This window comes from Stegastes partitus, unplaced genomic scaffold (assembly GCF_000690725.1).
Source record: "Stegastes partitus isolate 25-593 unplaced genomic scaffold, Stegastes_partitus-1.0.2 Scaffold288, whole genome shotgun sequence".
Taxonomy (NCBI): Eukaryota; Metazoa; Chordata; class Actinopteri; family Pomacentridae; genus Stegastes; species Stegastes partitus.
Genome location: NW_007578019.1, coordinates 511,670 through 535,625, shown reverse-complemented (window position 1 = coordinate 535,625; position 23,956 = coordinate 511,670). Strand labels below are relative to the sequence as shown.

General features: G+C 40.3%; 2 protein-coding genes across 2 annotated transcripts; both read right to left on the bottom strand.

Moving 5' to 3' along the window:
• Positions 1–1,906: 1,906 nt before the first annotated feature.
• LOC103358062 (germ cell-specific gene 1-like protein) lies at positions 1,907–7,089 on the bottom strand. Its single transcript, XM_008282869.1, has 5 exons — positions 6,801–7,089; positions 4,832–4,879; positions 3,515–3,667; positions 2,777–2,888; positions 1,907–2,201 (listed from the first exon to the last, which is right to left on the bottom strand). The coding sequence occupies exons 1-5, from the start codon at positions 7,087–7,089 to the stop codon at positions 1,907–1,909; spliced, it is 897 nt and encodes a 298-aa protein (XP_008281091.1).
• Positions 7,090–12,614: 5,525 nt separating this feature from the next.
• Positions 12,615–23,095, bottom strand: sec23b (SEC23 homolog B, coat complex II component). Its single transcript, XM_008282868.1, has 19 exons — positions 22,952–23,095; positions 21,286–21,513; positions 20,498–20,555; positions 20,249–20,335; positions 19,321–19,557; positions 18,963–19,045; positions 18,713–18,857; positions 17,366–17,524; positions 17,088–17,203; positions 16,857–16,980; positions 16,629–16,709; positions 16,428–16,517; positions 16,061–16,167; positions 15,501–15,654; positions 15,247–15,324; positions 14,875–15,036; positions 14,645–14,731; positions 14,296–14,517; positions 12,615–13,636 (listed from the first exon to the last, which is right to left on the bottom strand). Exons 2-19 carry the CDS (start codon positions 21,507–21,509, stop codon positions 13,547–13,549), a joined length of 2,304 nt encoding a protein of 767 aa, XP_008281090.1. The 5' UTR covers positions 21,510–21,513; positions 22,952–23,095; the 3' UTR covers positions 12,615–13,546.
• Between the last annotated feature and the right edge of the window lie 861 nt (positions 23,096–23,956).

Below are 23,956 nucleotides of genomic sequence, written 5' to 3'. Positions count from 1 at the left end.
GACGGACGTCTCAGCTTTTGATTGACACCTAGTTTGGCCAATACGAGGGCTTTGGGGGTGAGTGACAGCCTGAAGGGCCAATGGAGTGTCTCAGACAGTCAACCCGGTACGCACAAGTTCCACCCTTGAAGATTCGACAGTCGGGTTGCAGACTTGTAGCCAATGAGCAGACGAACACATGGATGTGTCGGAAGGCAGGATTGTGTGTGTGTGGCGGTATCGGATCGGCCAGTTACCACTGTCCAGTATCGGCCCGATACCGATACCCAGTATCGGATCGGCGCATCTCTAGTTGTCACCCATAAAAAATTAATGTTAGTCCATAGATAGGGTGATTTCTCCACACTGGAACACATCCAGTCCTGCTGTACATGCAAAATGAATCAAACAGCTGTTGTGGCTACAAGAGAGTGCAGGTCCACCTCTTAAGTATATTTTAAAAGTTTGTTTCTATGAATGTGTATAAGCCTAGTATGATGAATAACTACTCTAAAAAACGAACACTAGGTCTGATCTTGTGCCATTTTTAAGATTACTTGTGTGTCATGAATATAAGTTGTCAATATACTGTATAGAAAAGCAAAAATAAATGTGGTCCTGCAAAATGAATCACACCACCACTGATGGAGTGAGATGTAATTTTGCAAACACAACACTGCCCTCTGTAGGTATTATACAAACACAATCACATGTTGAGTTTTAGGTTCATCACACAATAGCTGTCTCTTGTCATTTTAAAGATGCTTGAAAGGCATATTGTATTTAGTTTTTTGGGTTTTTTGCACAAAAAGCTTGAATAAATGTATGCAATAACTAGAAACTATTATTTTGTAGATTGAAAAAAAAAATATGAATAAGTGAATATGCAAAGAGTTTTGGTTTCTAAAGTTTAACTGACCTTCAAAACATAGTAGTTGTGTTGGCAAAAGCGGAAAGCACCTTGCAAATCAACATTTTATCACCTTTTCACTCAACTTATTTAAAATAAGAACCTAATGAGTGTGGATGACAGCACTAACAGTCGATCAAACACATTTTCGAGAAAGGGGAACTTTAATATTCACCATATTCGTCTGAGACACACTTTGAAGAAAGACATTTCAACAGCATCTATTTTTTACTTTCCTTCAATCAAAACAGACCGTTGAAATGAAATCGACATACTCTATTGGTAAAGTGAGAAGAGATACTGACTGACTGCTCATCATTCCAATCATCCCATACGTGTTTAGATGCATTTTCTTGCTAAAAACATCTGCATTTTATGTTTCTCTTCAGCTTTTTAACTGACTCTAGGCCAATTAAAATGTTTTGCAAATGCTCAATTTGGGCTTTTGAGATACAACTAATTCTGAACAGCCAAAAGAAAAGAAGATCCACTCTTTCCCACAGCCATTCTGTGTACAAACACACTACACATTTACACTCCACAACGTATTTACAATTTACGTACTGTAAATAGGCACATCATCTGTAGGAAGTGTTTATGGCTTTATTTTGAAATAATGATAACCAGATTATACTGTCACCCTGTGTTTGCATTGATGTTCTGATTGACTGAACTAAGGCTATTACCATCTGAGAGATACTCTTCTTATACGGGTTTGCATTTTCTTTGAAATCTACATTGTGGTAGGTTGCACAAACAGAAAAAAACTCCTTCCTCCATGAGATTCACATCCGTTATTTCAAGTTCTCAGCTGGATTTCCCAGCTTTAACTTACAGCTCCATGACAAGTTGCAGTTAAGGCAGTGTTGAAATGCATCAGACGGAGCTAGCAGTGTGTCCTGTGACTCTGATAAACGCTCATCCCGTAGTGAATACTTACCAAAGAGGCTCAACAGAGCTTCCGTCCATCAAGATGCAATACTGAGAGAAATATCAATGCCTACCATCCTGTCTCTCTCAGCACTGCTCTTCCCCCAGAGATGCTGCAATGTCACTGAAGTCCAGGGAGTCAGCAGGAATGGGAGCTTTTCTGCCGCTTTTTAGGCTCTGGCTGGAGTAAACCTCCACGGATTTGGAGATGGAGTGCACTGAGTGTTCCCGGAAATATCCGAAAGCTTCCCTTGCGTGCTCCTCCCGAATGCTTTGCTCGAAGGTCTTGCGTTTGTGCCTGAACTCAATGACGGTCTTGGTGTAGGAGTTGAGGGTGGTGACCGACGCGCCCATACAGCAGGTGAAGGATGCCCAGGCCATGCTGACCGAAAACAGAGCAAAGACAGAAATGAGAGAATTTCAACTGTGCTGTAAAAAACATGAAAATAGAAAAAGTCCATATTGCATTCTGACATTTTACACTCCATCCTTTGACACTGTATTTGGTGAGATTAGTACCAATCACCTTAATTCCCTCAAGCAGGCTCGGTCAAATGTGAAAGCAGACAATCAAATCATCAGTTTGTGTATTTATTTTATTTATTTTTTAACGCAGGTTGGTTAATGCCCATAAAGGGTCAAGAATTGTTTAGCCTCTAAAATGAATTTTCAGCATACTGTGTATACTGTAAAGGAGTGAAATATTATCCCCTTATGCAATTCCAATCACGCCTGTATCGGGGCTTTGGACACCAAAGCCTAATCCCACCATAACATGAAAGCTTTGGGCTTTTTTCATTAGAGACAGAGAGGTGAGAGCAGAGCTGCAGCTGACAATTTGGGGGCTGCAACATGCAGAATGAAATCCCTCGTCTGGTTTCCGAAAGGGTGAGTTGACTTAACTTTCTGTATTTAACACTTTAAATAACACAGATGGTATCGTGTGCGGAGTCCTACCAGAAAGACCAGCCATAGTCCCAGTTGTAGGGCCGCCAGTCAGGCGGTCCGAGGCTGACGGTGACCTGGAAGACCTGCGTGTACATCACATGAGCCACCATGCCGAGAAGACCTGCGATGACATGTGCAATAAATTGTTAGTAAGTTATCTGAATATACAGCACAAACAGGAGATAAGCCCAATAATTCTTCAGAAATGCAATGATTTGTTTCTAGAAATACAAACTAAATGCCTTTTTTAAGAGTACAGAAATATGAACATAGAATACAAACACAGAGAAGTGATGTAATTCCAGTCTCAATAGCCTCAAATCTCCATCCAAATAGCGTGTTTGTTTGGCTAAGATCTGAAAAACAAATCCCACTGAATGTGTGCTTTCTTCTTAAGGCTTGTCACCATGACTCATTCTGTTATCTATCACGCTCCAGCATCACAGATTTCAAATTTAGATTGGATTTATCCCTTATCATTACAAGAAAACCAAACAAATTGCTCCTTGGATTAGAATGCAATTTTCATTGAGAGCTCACATCTCTCACTTCATCCTCTAAATTAATTTTAAATGCAAATGGCCTTGGCTTTGTTACCGGTTCCCTGCTCATCACTAGATGGAATAAGATACGGTGTGCCGTACTTGAGGGTTTCAAAATAACACACTGTACAACCAGTCCTTGAAACCACAATCGAACACTTCACTGTACGCCAGTTCTAGGTACTGACCAATGAAATGTGTTTACCTGAGAGCACAGTGAAGACAGCAGCAAAGGCATTGAGCTTGAGTCCATCGATGACGTTGCTGGAGTGCACCAGCTCCAAACACATGAGGCTGAAGCCCACAACCAGCAGAATGATGTACAGCATCTCAGAGACCAGCGACAGCCACAGCATCCCTGGAAAATGTGTAAATTACACAAATAGCATAAAGAAGTTCAGGATTTTAATCTGTAGTTTAACGAGCTTTAGAGCAAAATGTATTTGTTGTAGAATTTCTGATGATAAATGGGAGAAGAATTCTTTCTTCATTTGAAAAATCTATTAATTGACATGTCAGTGGTTCGTTGGGCAAGTGAGAGATGGTAACATGTAAGCCTTCTTTAGCTTTCCAACAAATCTCATGACATATAATCACATGAGGGTCAGACATTGCTTCTTTTATTTGGTCCACCTCTCATCTTTCTTGCTCTTATATTATTTTGACAGTTCACAGATGAACAGATGTGAACATTTCCCAAAGGACAATTTCATCTCAGTTGAAAAGCCAAAAACTTAACAGCAAATGTGTGCACCATGATTTTATATGAAAAGAGACCCAAACTGAAGGTTAAATAACCGCTGATTTGAGATCTGGAAAGTTACAGGAATGGACCAAACATGACGCCACTGAAAACTTGCATAGCTCAATGAATAAAAACTATACATAAAAACTTAATTAAGTTCATGATAGGTTTCAAAATTTTATTCAGAACTTTTTTTTTTTTTTAAGTCTTTAGTCATCTTATAAATAATCACTTTAAAAGCTGGAAATTTCCCAAGTAGGATAAACTTCCAACTGTGCCATTGAAAAGAAACAGAAGTGCTTCAAGACATTGGGCTCCAGTTCTTTGCTTTAACATCTATTGAAAATCAGTTGCCATGGTAACACAGCACACCTCATTTACACAATTTTTTATTTAAGCAGGCCTTGGGTCTGAGAGTCTGACAAAAGCGCCTGAACAAATAATTTATTATTTAATTTGTTATTCTAGTCAGTTCATTATCATCACTGTTTAAATGATTCAAGTAAATTTGCACTGTTAACCTTTTGGTAAATGTCTGCTGTTTAACATATGTTAAATCAATAACAGGGACATGACTTGACACGTGTTGCTATTGCAGGATCAATGACTCCTTTAATGTAGGAAAAAACAGAATAAAGCCTTATTTGTAACCTTTTTTTAATACATGTATTCATGTGGACCTTTACATTTATTGCATACTTTATACTTTCTTAATAAGCTTGCAGAAGAGCTTGCAACCATGTTTGCTTCTCTGGATGAAGAACTGTGCACACTCACCTTTCTCTGATGGAGGAGCTAAATCGATGAAGCTTCGGCATCTCTCACCTAGCAGCAGAGCAGAAATAAATATCAAATCAAATCAGATTTATTGTCATTTTGCTGTACATACACAGTAATACAGGCAAGATGAGAGAGTGTTTCTTCAGGATCATTTATCATTTATTTAGTAAAATAAGTGTGTCATATATATATACTGTCATGACGTAGAGGAGCACATCAGCACCTTTACTTCCAATGCTTAATGCAGATTTCTCTGTGCAGCTGTTCAAAAATATTTGTTTGAAAGAGGGTCAGGGGGCATTGGTTTGGGATTACGAACAATAAATGGATAAACACTCAGCGCTGAACCGATACAGGCCTCAGTCTCATCCCTAATCTGTGTTTAAGTCCCAGTTCCTGTCCAGGTGTGTTTGACAGGATCAGCGGAGACAGAGGGTGACCAGGTGAATCCGCACAGCAGCGCAAAATCCAGAGTTCACAAGTTCAAAAATAGAGGAACTCAATGTTAAATATGAGGCATATGTCACAAATGCAGCTTTTTTTTAACCTCTCATTCAGTTTCACCAGATGGTGTGTTGGCAGAGCTGCTGAACATCTGCTTCCCGCTCTGTCGAATTACAGGTACATTTCACAGAATTACAATAATATCATAATGTTAAAATAACAATTGGATGCACTGTGAAGCGTCTCGTCAAAACCTTTGACGTGTAATGAGCGCTTGTGTAAAAGTGACCCTTTGACATGTGGTTTTCTCGCTGTCATCTGGATTTGTTGTAAGTGGAACGCTTTAATCAGGTAGAAGGAGGGTGGCAGCAGCTGTTTTGAAGAAAAACTCATCAAGGCCCCTGTTACATAATCCTTATTAACTCAAGCTGCCTCGGCCCCCCTGGCCTGCATTGCACAGCCATTGGTTGAGACAGAAATGTGTGAGTTGTTCCTTCTTCAATCATCTGAATCTGTGGTGTGTTTCTACTCTCAAGAATCTGCTAAATGTGTATTATCACTGCTACCTTCTGGAGGTTGGAGCAGCTCCTGATCAAGGTGTCTCACCGGAGAGGAGTAATCCGGCCTGATCACACCTTTGACCTGAACTTTTCGTGACCACAGCCACCCCCCTAACACACACATTACCTCAACAACTAATCTTCTCCTGTGACCCCTTTGCTGCTACATTTAAATGTGCGGTCAGATTGATTGAGGAGACAAAGTTTGTGTACACGACATTGTCTCCTACAGCAAGTTCTGCCACTGAAAATGCAATTTTCTTTGCTTATAGGAAAAACTTCAGACTGATGGCCCCGAGTGCTGTTGTTTGTGTTGCATGTCATGCCAGATATAAATAGATGAAGCAATTTGATAAGTAGACTGACACACATGGATGCCGATTATCCTGAAATTGAAATGAAATGGACAAAAAGAGCCACTAATCTCCTTTGAACTGAGTGTTCCATCATGACAAAGGAGGGAATTTAAAGGACAGATTTTTCAGAGGTGACCATTTCTTTGTTTGGCTTTAGATTTTGAACGGTGAGTCATTGGTTAGCCTGACAACAGATTGCTGAATGTTCAGTGTATAATAATAACAGACAAGTCTAACAAACATTGACATATGAGCAAAAAATGCAGCCATGCAAATGCAAAAACAACTTTTAGTGTTCCACAGGAGTCCCAAAAAGTCTCAAATGGATCTATGAGCATTTCAAATGTTAAAAAATTATAAAAAATAATACCACCAATAAACGAAAAAATAGGAAAATACCACTTTTCTTCACTTAAAGACAGTTTTCCTTATTACCATGCAACATTACAGTTCATAATGACGGTGAAATACCTCTTTAGAGTGAAATAATTGCGTCTAAATGTGTGGTAGACTGACCTCACCACCAAACACCCACGCACAACACACACACATACACACACACACCTACACACACACATACACACACACACACACACCTTCTCTTACTTTCATCGTGGATGTTTTCCTCGCAGGAGAACCAGATGCCGGTGTGGAACTGACGGAAAAGGAACCGGTCGTCCCCGGTCTCCCAGCTGTACACCACTTTGTTGGGGTCCGTTTCGTTCACTCCGTAGTCAATGCACTGGTGCGTCCGCAGCTTGCTGCACTTGGGTTTGGGGACTCTCTGGGTGCCCACGCACCAGTAGGTCGTCATGAACGCAGTGATGGAGAACAAGAGGGCGAAGAAGTTCAAGCTAACCGACAGAAGGCTCCTGCACCTGCGAGACGTCTTCATTGTCCGAGTGAAGGGTGCAGGATCAGCGCGCCGGAGACCAGAAAGTTCATGTGTGCCAAATGGGACCGACGCACGGGTCCAGGTTAATTCCCAAACGCGCCAGGTGAACTGAGGGTCCCATTTGGAGCTCTGCAGATCTCAGAACACAGACAGCATCTGCAGCAGCAGCTCAGCTGTGCGCCACAGTGTCACACATCCATCACATTCACACACGGTGTCCCACGAGCCTCCAGCCTATAGGACGTCACGTTGTCAGAGGATTTGACGCTCGCTTGCAACCAGAGTGGGATTTTCTTATGATGCTCTCACTCTCTGTGTGTCATTAGGATGCTTCCCTCCCTCCATCCCTCACAAACAACTTATCAGCTGCAAGAAGATTATCAGGCAGTGGAGGAAGTTACCACTCAAACATCCAAATAACGCACAATTCAATCATATCTGCAGCCAGAGGTTGCTGAGATTTAGGAAAACTGATACCCACCTACATTTATTTTCATTTAGACTGATTTCAGAATACTGCCCAAACTTTAGGACTGAAACACCAACTTTTTGTCCCTACACTGTAAAAAAAAAAAAAAAAAACACAAAACAAAACAAAACAAAAAAGTTAAAAATGGTGTAAATCTGTAATGTTAAAAACTGTGAAAATAATACCGAATATATGTGAAATATTGACTTTTTAGCTGATCAGTAAAACAGCCACACACTCTAAAAGGATTTTTGTAAATGTACAGACTTTTGGTGTGGATATTATGCACAGTTTTGGCCTGTTTTCAGTTTGTTTGTTTTTAGAGTCAACATGTAAATTACTTTTTTACTATGATTCTACTATTTATTATTTGTACATTACTAAAACAGGGAAAATAACATTTACTATTTTCCCATCCATAACATACATACATTTTGTTTTAAATAACTGTAAATATCTGGTAAAACTGTTTACTGATTTAAACACAATAAAAAGTGCAATTTCACTGTCAAACACTAAAATAACATAAATTACAATTGAAAAAAAAAGCAAAAACAAACAAAACAAGAAAACACATTTTTTAAAAATTAATTTATAAATGGATATATTTTTCCTTGAATTTACTAGGTATCGTCGGTGATTCAACAAAAATCTGTAAAATGCCAACAAACTGTCAAATTTAAATAAATAATACAGTCATCCGTTTAAAAAAAAACAAACAAAAAAAACATTCTTTTTGTACCAAACTCAACAAGTCCAAAGACTTGATTTGGTTTGACTCTTTGATTTGCTCAAATTGTATTTTTTTATGTAAATTCATGATAATCACCTTATTTATTAAGTACTTTTCAAAGTGCTGTTTAAATTTAAAAACAAAACAAACACAAAACAAAAAAAACTTAGTAAGTAGAAAAAATAAAAACTGTACCCTGAAAGTAAAGAGGACAAATAAAAGTTAAAAGTGTGTTGTTTGTTTGTCTTGTGTAGTTAAATAAAGGATTAGATAAGTAACCATTTCCAACATGCAGGTCCAGTTGCAAAGTCAGTTGCAGTGAACAATAAACTCTGAGACTTTATTTATTTGCTATAATGCAGATCGTCCATAAATGTGTCAAACAAAACTGCACTCATCAGTGTTAAATAAAACTGTACAACGGTTCCTCTTAAGTTCCTCACAGCACTGTTCTAAGGCTGTTTTAAAGAGAAGCTGACCTGATCTTGAGGGAGGAGATGATGCTGGGAGGAGGGCGAACCAAACTGGTGGAGGATAGATGACTCCAACAACACTGGGACTTCTCCATGATCTACTGTGGAAGCGCATTCTTTTAAAGCTAAAAATACAAATGGTTTCAGGGGCTGTTTACAGTCTTAGAGTAAACGAGGTCAGAGAGGCCTGGCATTCCTGTTCCTCCAGCAGCGTGCCATCAACCTCAGCCCCGGAGGCTAAGCTGCATTTCAACATGACTCTCAAAACTGACAAATCAGGTCAAGGCTCTCCACCAAAGTGCCCCAAATACTGATGAACAAGCTGCTGGTGATACGGCAGGCAATTAACACCTTGGCAGGATGAACATGATCAAGGGGTGAAGAGCACGTTCACTGTTGGCGTCACATTGGATGAAATTTACTGTAAGCACAAAAATAACATTTATTCTTTGTTAATTGGAATGATGGAATTCCAGGAGAAGATTTACTGGAAAACTGTTTCCTTTATTCTTCTGCTTCAAAAAGTGTCTTCTGTCCTGAAACCAACCAGCAGCTGCTGCCAACAGCTGACAAGAGTCTCATTGTGTATCAGCAGCATATTGGGAGTCCAGATACTTGGCTAAAGTCCGGTAAACACTGCTTATGACGCCCACGAGCAAGGTCATCGGGTGTCTCCTCAGTTTGAGGCAACAACAAGAAGTTAATCTCTCCTCTCAAATTCGCACATTTGAACTATTTTGCAGCTGAGCAGTGAAATGAATCTCCACATATCCGACAAGTTCTACAATAGATGAAACTTGCGTGGATGTTTTCAGGTTACAAAATAGCCTTTGTGAGACTCATCAGCATGCTTAATGTTAAATAATCTAGACTTGGGTACAAAAACATAATCTTTCGGAAATTCTAGATCTCGCCATATGATTATCTTACATGGTTCAGGTTCTCTGCTGAAGTTATCAAAGGTCCCGTCCAGGAGTTAAGGATGTTTTCTGAATGACGCACCTCTGGTTCAAAATCTGGGGTAAAGTCGTTTTCATTCTGAACAAAACAAAAAGTTGCTTTGGGTGATTACAATGTTGCCAAAGATGAGCAATTTCTCTCTTATCAATGCTGCATTTAAACACTCTTCTGATGTGGAAACCTTCAACAAGCAGCACAACACTGGCTAACAAGTTCTCACAGTGTTTTAACGAAAGAGCAACGTTCTCAAATCAACATTCAAAAAATGTTATCTAGTTGTTATCAAGGCCTCACGACAGAATGTTGTTGTTGTTGTTTTTTTTCAAAAAATAAAATGTTCCTGTAATGCGACATTTAACAAAGGCAGAACATTCTGCATGCAATGTTCTGAGATTGTTTTGGGGATGTTGTTGAGGTGACACATTACAGAATCTACAGAAAGTTCCGACAATTCTACATGATAATAAGACAAGGATGTTCTCAGCGCAACATTCAGAAACAAATATAAATAAATAAATAAATAAATAAATTCTAGAAAGTCTTCAGACAACTTTATCTTGCCATTAAGAAGAACATACTAGGAACAAGAAAAAAAAAAGTTCCCAATAAACACACCATGACTAGAACTTGGCAGAACTTTCTCAGAATGTTTTTAGAACAAAATAATTCTTCACAGTTGACATCAAAGTCCTCAGTCAGGATCCTCAACAGGCCAGATATTAGGAATTATGCACATGAAGACAACATTTTCCAAATTTGGTTTCTTATCCCGTTCCTACACTTCTTCCCATTTTAGATTTTTGCATGAGCCTCCTGAGCTAAGGGAGTCATCTGTACCATTCAACCTCCTCCTCTTCTGCCTGTAAGCAAAAGCAGCTACAATCCGTTTCAAAAATGACACTGGGCCAAAATATTGTCTATAATGTCAAAGTTGCTCATTGAGACAACCCACAACAATAATCTATTTTAGGAGTTTTAAGCTCCTTTCAGCTCATTATTTCAGCTTTCTGCCTTGACCAGTCATGCTACAGTTACTCTACATTCACCGTAATCTGGTATATATACAAAACTTAATCGCGAGGTCATCATCGGGTTTAACAACCCAATCGTATTGTTCTTTGTTTTTCTGTGAATATGCGCATGTCATTCACATCTGCCAGATGTTGTCAGCAGCACATTAAGGCTACGGTGGCTTCTATTCAGGAAAAAAAGTATGTATAGCTTTGCTTAAAATGATTGATTATTGAGTTCATATCCTGTTATACGCCACAATATTTCTCATCTCAGCACTAAAGTCTACAGTGATGCTGCCTTCAGTTCCTCCCCAGAGATTAGTTTTAACTTTTACGTTCAGCTACTTACTTTAGATTACCTACTCTATAAATGCTTAATGATATTTTTCCCCCCACATTTATTCTCTTTTATTTGTCAAGCTGTATTCAATTCTATTAAATCTGCTTATTACTGTCATTACAACAGATGAGATGTATTTGGAGTTCAGTATAATGTTGGGTAACAATAATGTCTGTTTCCTAGATTGAAACATTTCACATCTATTTAGACACATATTGTAAAACCACTGTCAAACCGCAGTGCTATCTCCTGTGATCTAAATCACTCAGAGGATTAGAACTCTTCTATTAATAGCGTTTATCATCTGACTGCAGTATTGTGTCAATCATAGCAGTATGACATATTCTATATAGAAATCTTACGTAAGTTATCAGGGACGAAAGCCAGAATGGATTTCTCTGGCTGTTGGACTAGAACTGATCCGTTAGGATTTGATCGGAGATAATAAGACGACGCATTTCCTTACAGCTTTGCCTAAGCCTGGGAATCACATGGACATGAGCATCATGACTGACTGCTGAGGAAAAAACAGGAAAATAGCCGACCGAGACAAGTTTTTAATATGCTTTTGTTCCTTCTGAACATCATCGAACATGCGCAGCAGTGGCTTTTGCATGCATCAAGATGGCCGAGCATATAGACATGCAGATTTAAAAAAAAATTAAGATACGATTATGCTCCATTTACGAGATCACGCCACATCCATGTACAGTGCGGCCCCAAATCACACGCAACAGCACAGCTCGGAACTGTAAAAGCAGAAAAGAAAAAAAAAAATGCACGGACTTCAAAGGAGCTTTTAGTATTGTGCACAAGTATCCATGTCAAAAGAGATTAAAAGCTGTTGCACTGCATCTTTTGATTTGGCCTTGAATACCTTTAGAGCATATGGAGCTTCGGAGTGCAACACAGTAAGGCCTAAGCTCTTGATAGACACAGACTTCATTTGTATTTCAGTGGCAACTTCCGCTTAAAGCTGCTAAGAGTAGAATTTGCCTCTAAACAGATAGCCCCGAAGGATTAGTCTTCATAATCTGCCATTCACTGATCCTCGAAATCATACTGTCTGGGTGCTCTGAAATCAGCTTACAGTGACAGTAGATGGTGTGTGAGTGGTTTTATGATTGGGATTGTGTGTAGGCTTTACATACAGTAGCAATGAATGAGAAAAAGACAATTGTTTAGGGGGGTGGGGGGGGGGGGGGGGGAGAGCTGGTTTCCAATCTGCAGAGGTTAACATTTCACCTACTGGTGTAGTAACAAGCTGCGTACCAGTCTCGCTTATGCCAGCACGCAACCGCTCGAACTTGCTACGCTAGACAGTGAGAGTAAAGCCTTTCCGTCTGCCGCGCAGGACCAAACAGATGCTTGATTTGAACTGAGCATCTCTGGTAACCCGTTACGTCGTCTGAGCGAAAATCCAGAGCGGGGACAAAATTTTAAATCCGTCAGCTCATCGCACGCTGTTGTGTGCTTGCATCACAAATGGCATAAAAGTGCCTTGTGTATCTTTGAAGGAAAGACAGCAGACACAGACTCTCGTTTCCTGCTGGCAGGCCTTTATATGGATGGCATTAAGAATCCTGACAGGCTCTAAGTCAAACAACTGTCCCTTTTATACAATCACACAGTATATTAAAGTTTGATTACAAAGACACTTGGGCAATCATCGGGTGCAAAATACCAGATGGTGGACAAGGCGGGATGAGTGGACTCAAACTATAGAGCGCCCCGTGAAGTGAAAGTTAAAAACAAATCTAAATGTTCGTCATTGAAAACCGAGTCGGTCTTAGTTGAACTGATGTGATTGACTCCCATTCCTCAGAACATTAATCCTCATTATTCAGGGAGGGAATTTTCTTGGAAAACACTTCATGTATAATCCATGTCAGACCTCCACTACAAGTCTTCCTCGAATAAACGGTGATTAACAACCCCGTCAGTGTCAAGACCGATTAGCCATGTGAACAATATTTAAGCAAGCATCAGAGGTACTATTATAATTTATTCATGAGAAAAATTTCTTTAGCTATGGACAGAGCAAAACACATATGAGCATCCTATTTGACAGCACCTTCAACCGAGTTTGATGCAGAAGATACACATTTTAGGACAAACAAACAAAAAAGGAAAACAAATTAAATTATTCTTTTTGTCATTCGGCATGTCAGAGGTAATATCAAATATAAAACAGAAAGAGAATTTGATATTGTTTACAGTGTGGTTTTGGAGAACTTGAGCCATTTCTCATGTTACTTTTTTAGGAATGTGCTACTCCCTCACCTTTTCTTTGTTCCTTTTGCATGACGGAAATGTCTCTTAAGTCTCAAGACAGTAAAATGTAGCAAGCATATACAATGAACTGGCTGGGTTTGACTCCGTTACTAAAAGAGGGGAAATGTTAGTGGATCCCAGTAACAGAACAGGAATGTCGTACCACTCCTTTACTCTGTGGTGGAATAGAGACGTCTACGCAGAGCTGGAGACGGCCAGCTTCTTCAAATGGTCCATGAAGACCTGCAAGCTGACGTCATCCGTAAGAATCGGGGCTCCCGTCTCCTACACAGGGACAAAGGGAGGACAAAACAGTGGTTAAGTCATTTACTCACTTTACAAACAGATCTTTTTATGACATAACTCTTATCCTCTGACCACTTCAATGCACCAAACACGTTATCACTAAGATTAGCTTATGCAAGAGCCCGCTCTGTTGATAATCTCATTCTCAGACGGCCATAGATGTCACATACAGCAGGTTATGGTTTAGCCCTTCCTTGACTTGGGAAATAAGAGATTAACGCTATTTTCAGCTTTCAATCTTTCCCACTTAGAATCAGAGGTTAGCTAATCCAAGACCTTTGTTTGCTGACAGTTTGATATTAAATCTTCCCAGTTGTCAGAATTGATTGTTTTTCACCCGCAGTACGGAGAATCCTGGAATTGCTACGTCTTTGTTTGGATGGAAGGAGAAAATGAGAGTTTCCCCAAACCTTAGTCTAGTGACACTATATGAGAATGAATGTAAATAAACTAAATTTGATACTAATATTACACATATTGTCACATATTCAGTTATTTTGGAACTGTACTAAAAATCTCAGAAATGAGCGCTATTACCAGTCAATTGAAAACAAAACAAGCTGGGTAAGGAATTTGACCTCTATATTTTCAAGTACAAAAGAAGAAAACACAAAAAATAGCGAGTAATAATACCATACCTGTCCCCAGGCGTAGAGGTTGTTATGAGTCTGTGATGGGTTGACCTTGGAGAGCAGGAAGCGAGCTTGGGAGCCTCCATGCTCCGTGTCAATGTAGCGTGGCATGGGGAAGCGTGTCTGCAGGATCTCTTGAGCATCGTCCAATGGAGCCTGGAGCAGCAGCTTGAAGATCTCATGCTCTGCCATGTCCTGGTAGCCCGCCTTTCGCCACTGGGCTATGGTCTGAGAATAGAGAAGAAAATGCCTGCTGTGTCAGCACATGCAATGTTTTGCTTTAAGCAACAAATTAAGGGTATGACATTTATTGACTTGCTTCAGAGCATTCCTTGTTAGCAGTCTACTGTCTCACCTCTCCGTGATAAATAACCAGCTGGAAGAAAGTGTCCATCAGCAGGATTCGGTCTGGCAGGATACTGCTGCTGTCCAGGAGCACGGGCTTAGAACAACACATAATAGAACAGTTGAGAACAATTTAGCGCTAAAAGCATCAACACTTTTGCACAAGCTTCAAAGAAAGGCCCACTGCTACCACTGAGATACACAGAACACTGATGTTGATGTGAAGGGTCTGAGGCTGACCTCTGGTGGTCCGTAGAAGGAGTATGAATAGAGGATGGGCTGGATCATGATCAGGGACTGCGTCAGGTCCTGCCTGACAAAGTGGTGCCGATAATAGGACGACTCATCTGGGCTGTTGTTGAACACCTGCAGGAACGGTGACCGCCGCAGGTGGAACATAAACTGCAAGTGGAGAGGATATGAATACATTTAGTTGATTTTACTTTCATTTTCATATAATCAAAGATAATCAGATGTGTTTGAATAAGTAGATTCTCCAAGAATAAATTAAAGATAGTACTATAATAAAAATGTTTTTAGGTTAATAGTACAATTCTGTTTAGTGATGTGGCTTTTACAGATTTACAAATTTCCACTAGGTGGCAGGTTTACCTGTGGGTAGAGGGACAGCGACTCTGACAGTTTGAAAGATGTAGGATCTTCTTTATTGAACTGGCCAAACTTTTGACACTGAAAACGTGGGAGGAAAAAACATTGTTAACACAATGAACAACCCACAGAATACACCTTACGTAACTTATTTCATACAGGAGTAACAATAGATGAGAATATTTATATCATACAAAGCAAACTATGTTTTGTATTGTGCACAGTGGGATTAGCTGGTGTGTGGGAGTAACACTCACCAGGCGGATGAGCTGCCTGTCAAGCCAACGCAGCACGTCAGGTCCCTCCTCTGACTCCGCCCTGAAGACTCCCAGGCGAGCCATAAGCACAGCGGCCGCCTCCTGGTCAAATGACGACTCTATGTGCTGAATCTGTGATTGGGCATCGGCCCAGCTTGAGTAGACAGAAAAGAATGATGGAGGGAGAGAGGGAGGAGGAAAATAGGGCAGAAGAAACCAGAGAGGCACAGGTGAGCGCGGGTGTGGTGTGAATGACGCACATGCAACACGTAGTTGAAGGCGTAGTCCTAAATTGCAGGAATGCAAACATCCTTTCTGGTGAGGCTAATATTGATTCTAGCTGTCACTTTCTTGGATAAACGCCAGATTAAATAAAATGTTAATTTACACCTGGAAGCTCATCAAGGTCAAATTCACACCTGACATTCTTTTCAGCAAACGAAACCAGTTTGTTCAGTGTCAACCTGGTATGTTCTTAACAAAGTACCATCCCAGGTGCGGTCTGGCTTGTTTTAAATCACTGAACATTGTTTACATCAACAATAAAACCAGAGTCTTACTTTCTGGCGATGGTGGTGACCCGTATCCTCCTCTGGGTGTTGGAGTGCTGGTACTGGGTTACAAACTGGATCGCCCCTCGACCACCCTGGGGGACTGGTGCGTTGTGCTACACACAAAAACAAACACAAAACAGTGGAACCAGTAAGACTGCAGTTGACAATCGTTCCTCGCTGCGTGAGCCAAATAAATTGCCTTGTAATGCAAGAAAAAAAAACACACACAAAAACACATTGTCTGTTGAGCTTCAGTACACAAAGTCTTTATCTCCCCTCACAACTATTCACTTGTTTGATGTGAGTGACAATTACACTCCCATCAGCATACTGTAATCCTTTCAGAGCTCAAAAGCTAAGATTCATGTTTTACCTGATTCACGACTTCAAAATAAAAGCCCAGTGTGGTGGAAGGGTTGAGACTGCACACCTTCCACTGGCTTGTGCCACCAATGCCCATCTCCTACACAAAACAGAGAACATAGTGTGATGAATACCAGTAAATGATAACTCTCAGATTACCTATAGTGAGACTAAATAATTTTATTTTTGAGTTTGAACGGGGGTAACGTACATTCTCTGAAACACAGGAACCCTTGGAGTTGAGTGAAACACATGGTCCAATGGCCCCGCAAATCTTCAGTTCCCTTGATGTCTATAAAGGCAGAAAAAGACATAAACTAAGTTGCTTTTTTTCACCAGCAACTAACATCAGATTGATGATGAAAGATTTACATTACAAACTCCAGTAAAGCAAATAAATACACCTATTATAACTGCAATGACGGAATCACTTCTTTACCTTGACTTCAAGGACGCCTCCAAAGGCCATGCGGAAGTCTCCATTATAGTCTTTGCTGAAGACTCTCTGGAAGGTTTGCTTGAACAGGGAGGTATTGAAAGAGTCTCCCATCACTATGTGGCCCCTGAAATACATCACAATACCATATTAAGATGCTTAATTATGCTTATAAAAGGAAAAACCAATATGATTCCACACCTTAAACCAAGTAAAAAGCAAGTGCTGACATACCCAGTGAGGTTCGACAAGCACTTCATCTCCAGCAGTCCGGTCTGGTCCAGAGCGCATGCATAGATATCAATACTGTGACCATTTACTGCTGAGCGGTTGGCCAAGGCTTCATAGTACTGTGGGACACAAAAAAACATTGACTTAATGTTACATGAACATAACATCATGCAAATCTGGGTGAGAAATTATTTGACTTAAATAGATGTTTATTTTAGGGGAAAATACAGGCGTACTCTTGTAAATGCCAATATTTGCCGATTGTACATGCATTCGCTCACCTTGGTGGCCTTCTTCAAATGGCGAGCGTTGTCCTTCTGGATGTCGTGCCAGGAGCGGATGGGGGTTTTCAGCTCATCTCCCACCACCATGCCTGGGCCCTGGGTGGGCGGTCCTCCAATAAACAGCATCACACGGGCTCCTGTGTTGGGGAACGTACCCTGAGGATAAGAGAGCAAGAGTTGGATTTCAGTTAGTGCAAGTACCATTATACCCTGTGGCCACAATTTAAGATCACGAGATCATTATTTGACTACATAACAAAGTAGTAACAACTGATTTTCAATTACTCCTAAAGTTCAATTGACATGCAGATAAGCACCAATATACTAGTGACCTAAATTCTCAAATTTGCCATTTAAAGGGTAGAAGAGTGAAGTCTGTGATGGTTAAGAATCAGGATTAGCTTTGAAAAGGTAAGTCAGAAACTGAAGTATAATGTGATGGCACGGAGGCATTTTGTCTCTCTGTTAAACTCTTCATCCAGTTTACTTGAAAGAATTTTATCAAGACTAACAATATGTATTTCACATAGACGTAAAAGGGTCAAAATAGGGTTTAATTGAATTCATAAAGAATTAAAAAAAAAAAAAAAGTTTGAATGAGTGTTCAGTGAATCAGTCTAAGCAAAGGACAAACCTCTCAGTCACAACAGTTACCACAGTCAAGTCTATAGTCCAAGAGTGTGGGAAAATCCAAAACACATTGAAACACTTGGAAATGAGCCATGTAACCACAAAACCCCTAGAATGTGCTTCAAATATCAAGTTACCGTTTGATAGTAGGTATCAAGGAATCTAGGTTACAGTGATTCATTTATAAATTAGGACAAACTGTTCTCATTCACAGAGCAATTAAACAAACAAACAGCTGACAGTGACGCCAAAAATGTTCAGTATTTCTGTTAAATATGTAAATGACTCATCCATCAAGTCAAATGCCTCTCGACAAGCCAGTTAATCTGGAGTCACTGAACGGACAAAATGTATTCTAACCAGGCCATATCTCTGACTGGCTAAAGGAGAGTACAGCGGGGGAATGATCTGTTGCACTATCACTTATATAACCACACAGATTAGCAGTAGGACAGGAGAGAGGATAATAATGGTGAAGTGAAAGGGCAGAAGGCAAACAGGAGCCAGCCTTTGAACTGACAGAGCACATCCACTGTTCCTGCAGATGATATTTATCAGACAGTGTGTGCCTTTTGGAACAGGAACATGTGGCACTACTGTCTTGGTCAGGCTAAAGTCCAGGTTACTACGTAGCACTTTAATGACTCATGATTCACTTGTGTCCATCGCATTTATGGCCATCAACAGTACATTGACTATTAGTGTTATACGTACCTCCAGAAGACCGACAGCAACAGACAGTGCAACACCGGTGGAGCGGAGCGGCCGTTTGCCTTGAGGGACCGGCCAGGGGTCTCTCTGAAGCTCTCCGAGCAAGTCTGTCAGATTCATATCAACTTTTTGCACAGGCTGAAGGAATCTGGATATGAAGACAAACACATCTTAGACAGGAAAAAAGCAAACTGCTGTAGCCTCTTTTGCAGACAACTACCAATAATGGACAAGTGTTCATGCTCATTCATACCTGCATGAGGCTGCACCATCCTGAGGGGCCGGAGGGCGACCTTGTTGTCCTGAAGCTGCTGGCTTTGTTAAACCCAGCATCTCCTAAAAAAAACAACAACAAACAAACAAACAAACAAAAAAACACACATTATTAAGTTGAGAGTTTACATGTCAGCTACTTTGTTTCAGATTTCAAAATCAAACGTTTGACAACAGCCTAGCTTTTTTTTCTTGGAACTTCAAATCATCAAAGCAGGGTTGCTAATCGAATATGATTTTCATTAAGTCACTATAAATGCCACATTGAGAGGCTCTGTAACTGTTCGCACAATAATCTCTTTATTTTTCTCATTCCTGATGCTTTCACCCAAACCCACCTGGATCTGTTTGGAGGTGAGGTCCTTGGTGCCCCTGAACACATAGCTCTTGGCAATCCCCTCACAGCTGAGCTCATGAACTTGGACCATCCGTCCAAATGTGATGAGACCCACCAGGGCATTGGGTGGTAGCAGACTGAGCGACATCTGAAGGGATTCTTTGAGGGCCTGGAGGTCCTCTTCTTCCAAACATGTGTCCACCACATACAGGAAAATCAGAGGGGCTTGGGGTCCACGCTGTAAAGAGACAGCAGAGAAAGGTAAAACCACAGGTTTCATTTATCAGATACAGTGACAAATGATTTACACCTTCATGTCTGTAAATAGAAAAATGGCCTGCCACAAAGAAAAAGAGCAGTTTGAATTATTATTTGGTTAGATGTTTGCTGATTGTATGTTTGTATGTCACTTGTTCTAACAGAGATGCCACGCGATCATCAGAGGCTCGTATTACTTCTTAAAACCATATACATTATTTATGAAGTTACAGTAGTTAACCACAACAGCAATCAGGCCCTCAGTGGTTGCAAAGATAAGAATGTTGCTTTCTGATTACAATCAATAGTGCTTATTTCATCCAACTGGTTAACTTAACACATCAACTTACTGCATGGTTACACCTCTGTAACTAATGCACCAAATTAGGTGTCCTCAATTACAGTGTTGAGCCATATATAAAGCATGTCTCTCGTTTAATAAACTTATGCTTCATGGAACTTGAGTAAATGTTCCCTGTAGTAATCACAAAAAATATTAAAGCATAGTGATGTACAAAGGCCACAAGGTGACAGTGACTGAATGACAAAAATAAGACTCTCCAAGTGCAAATGTCGCTATTGGAAAGTTAGCATCAACCTTTGCACAGTACATCTCTGGTACTTCATGCACATGGCTGTGGTCAGAGTGCAGACATGTATGTAGTATTTACCTGCACTATGTACTCAATGGTAGAAAACTGTGGCATGAGTTCAGCTGGCTGGTTCACTTCTGATATGCCTGCATAAGACGGAGGAAACTGCACAAACACACAGAGACATCCAAGTTAACCACAATAACAAAGGAATGTTGCTAGTTAACATTAAGTTCCAGCTAGGTTAAGGCTGATGAATGTTGTAGCAACAATTGATGTCAAATACAAGCGTCAAAATTTAATTAGTTCATGAATGTCAGTACTTACTGGGTTCCTCTGGAAGCAGAAGTTGCATGCCCATATTTTTGCTCTGAAGTCAACTTGACTGTAAAAGAAGGATTTAAAAAAAGGTTTAAATTTAATTGTCAGGAGATGTGGTCGACCAATTATCAGCCTTGTCGATTATTTAGGCTCTAATGGATCAGTTGTCATGAGCAATGTTCTGCTGACAGAACAATCAGATTGGCTATATGTCACTACTAAGAGCCAATCGATGCTCTTATTACTATTTATGTAAAACACAAATAAACAAAGGCATTCCAATGTTTTGTGTTGAAGTTTCTGTTATTGAGATGTTGACACCAAGACTTGTATTTTTAAATGACATGTGAATATCGGTCATTTACAAATATCAGATATCTGCTGCCTCCTCTACTAATAATTGGTATCAGCCCAATTATTAGACTTTGAGCGTACAGTCCCATTCAATTATGACTGACAGTGTGTGCAAGGTGTATTTGCACTACCCATGTACCACACCCAATACTTGACTATGTACACACCTCAGCATTTGGAAATGCTGATGTGTTCAAAAATAGTCAAACTCAAATCCCCTTTCACCCTTATTTACTTTTACAAAAGGTCTACTACAGTGAAGACATGACAAGAACAGAAGTGGCACTGGACATAAATGATTCAGCACAACTAATATGCAAAAAAGAAAACAAACACAAACAAACATACACCATAAATAAAAATAAACAGCTACAAAAAAAAAAAAAAACATTTAAAAGTGTACACATGTAACCTGGGCTTTGTTTGTGCGTTACACTCACCACAGTGGGTTGAGCACTGCCTTGCAGTTGGCCCGGCTGCACAGAACTGGCTCATACTGCACTGGTGGCAGGTTGGGTCTCTCCTTGAGTGGTGTGAAGAGGCAGGAGACAGGAACCACTAGCCTGGTGGCTTCCAGCCGGCTGGAGGGCCAGAGGTTCCAACTGAATCTCACCCCATCCCTGCCTTCGTTCTGTTGGATGAACTCCTGGTAGGTCGTCATCATGGAGCTTGAGCAGAAAAAGAGCCCAACACGCCACAGTGAGGTTTGTCAGTCCAATGGGAGAACTAAATATAATCACTGTGACACTGGTAGTCCAAACTGTGCCACTCCAAACTTCCCACTGTTCTGTCTCTCTTCAGTCTACCCGCTCTGGCTCCTACAAGCTACAGTGAACACCTGCTATTTATACAGGTGAGCCTTTCTCCTCTGTGCTAAAAAAAGGAAACTTCGAAAGCATGACGCACAAATGTTTCATCAGGAAACCTGACTAGCGTGTTTTGATGAGGAGGAGTACAATGCAGAGGAATCCCAGAGGCATTTTTACGTTTTACCTTTTGTTGGCATGTGTCCCTGGAACATCAATGACACTCTTTGCAAAGTATCACAAGGTATTTTGCTGTAGCAACCGTATACTCGCCCTTTTCCTTTCTGCTATCGGAGGACACCAATTAGAGAACAATAACTATTACAGCCAGACTTGGAAAAAAACTGATAAAGACAGTCAGATGGGCACAAGATTTTCAGAGTGTAAAATATGTTTAAAACTGCTGTCAGTCAGTCAACTATGTAACAGGTAGTTGTGCAACTATTGATTATTTTTGTGTTATCATATCATCTAATACACAATTTTATCTCCTTAGTTTTTCAAGCAGTTTCCAGTCTATGTAATGTCAGAACCTGGATTATGTAAAAGCATACACTAGATCACAAGGTGACATCTCCACATTACGTGTTCTGTCTAACCAACAGTTCACAGTCCAAAGATAATGAGCCTTCTGTCATGTGCAACAAAGAAAGGCAGTAAATTCTCACAACTTGTAAGCTGACACAGTGGAATATTAAGCACTTAAACGTAATGAAAATGACAACATATTTAGCAAATCTGCTAAAACACATCTACTTTAGCTCTAAAACTACTTCTGATTGTTGTACGCTGTGAGTTGCTGTACGAGCGTATTGCAAAGAAAACGAATTACTAAATGTGAGAACAAATGACACATTCTAGTCTGTGGTTAGACAGAGATTTTCGTCTTTTCGCCATAGGAAAGTACAAAGGAAGCCAAAGTGCAAGGAAGTTACTATTTGGAGCTATTTTACACAGTACAATGAAACTGAAAACTCCACAGCCACGTATCATCACTGATGCCGGCATCACAGAGAGCTTCAGTCTGTCTTTAACAGAATTTATATTCAGAAATCATTTAAATATGGCTACTTACACGACGTGTGCTGCCTCAAAAACACAGAATCACACTGGCAGTGGTTGTAGAAACAATATTAGCTATACAAATAGTATGTCTTCGCTACTCTGGCACTCAAACATCTACAAGCTAACACTACCTCCTACGGCCGGATCGGAAGCGCTAGCTAACGCAATTTAGCATTAGCCTACGTCCACAGAGATAGGCGGCCCACATTTGAACAAAATTAAGTCGAGCTCTTACCTTTTGTATCAAGTTGGCCTGACAAGAGCAGAAGAGTCTGTTCCCTTCAAAACAAACTACAGCATTTGGATGTAAAAGTAACCGGATGTCCAGGAGGACGGAGGGACGACGGTGAGGGGGATCACTCCGGAGCAACCGGCTTCTGCACTTACTAGAATGACGTGTTACTACAAGCTAGGTCGTCTCCAATTGGCTCGTTTCCTTGACGTTCCTACGTCAATGCGTACTCTACGTACGTACCGGAAGTGATTAATACACTGTCAATACGTGTAGGCCTCAGTGGTGGTGGTTCATTCATAGATATATATAATAAAGGCTTTATTATATATATATCTATGGGTTCGTTAGGAAGCTGTAATGGTTGGAAAGTATCTAAACATAAATACTCACTTACTGTACTTGAAAAAAATTACTCTGTATTTTCATATTCTGCTCTGAAGAAGGGGAAAGAATGATTTAAGCAGGCCAGAGAGACTAAAATCAGGGAGGTTAAGCCAGGTCAGATAGAAGGAATGCAGCTACACACACACACACACACACACTATGCACAGATAATGGTAGCAGTACCTTGCACTGATAGGCATACCATCCCCTACAAAGTAATAGCAGCAGCAGCAGCATACAGCAGCTAAACAAAGGAAAAGTACTGACATCCAGAGAGTGGGAGATGTTAGTAGGGAGGTTTTCCTTTACAGGGCGCAGATTGGATTGGATGAATCATGTGCCAATCATACCAAGAGGTATGGACATATCTGTGCACCAAAGAAGGGAGAGCTAAGTTTAAACCTTGGCTCCTAGAATATCACATTGTAGAATAAACAGCATTAAACGAGAGAAGCTGTTGGTCTTCTGTCTCAAAAAAACAGACACGCATCAACACTTTGCAGACTTACTTTGATCATACAATCAAAAAATCACTTATGATGTAATTTTATAAATTAAGGTGCAACTTCCCTGCTCCCCGAGGGAGTATATAACTATACAAAGTAGTTAGATCAACTTTAA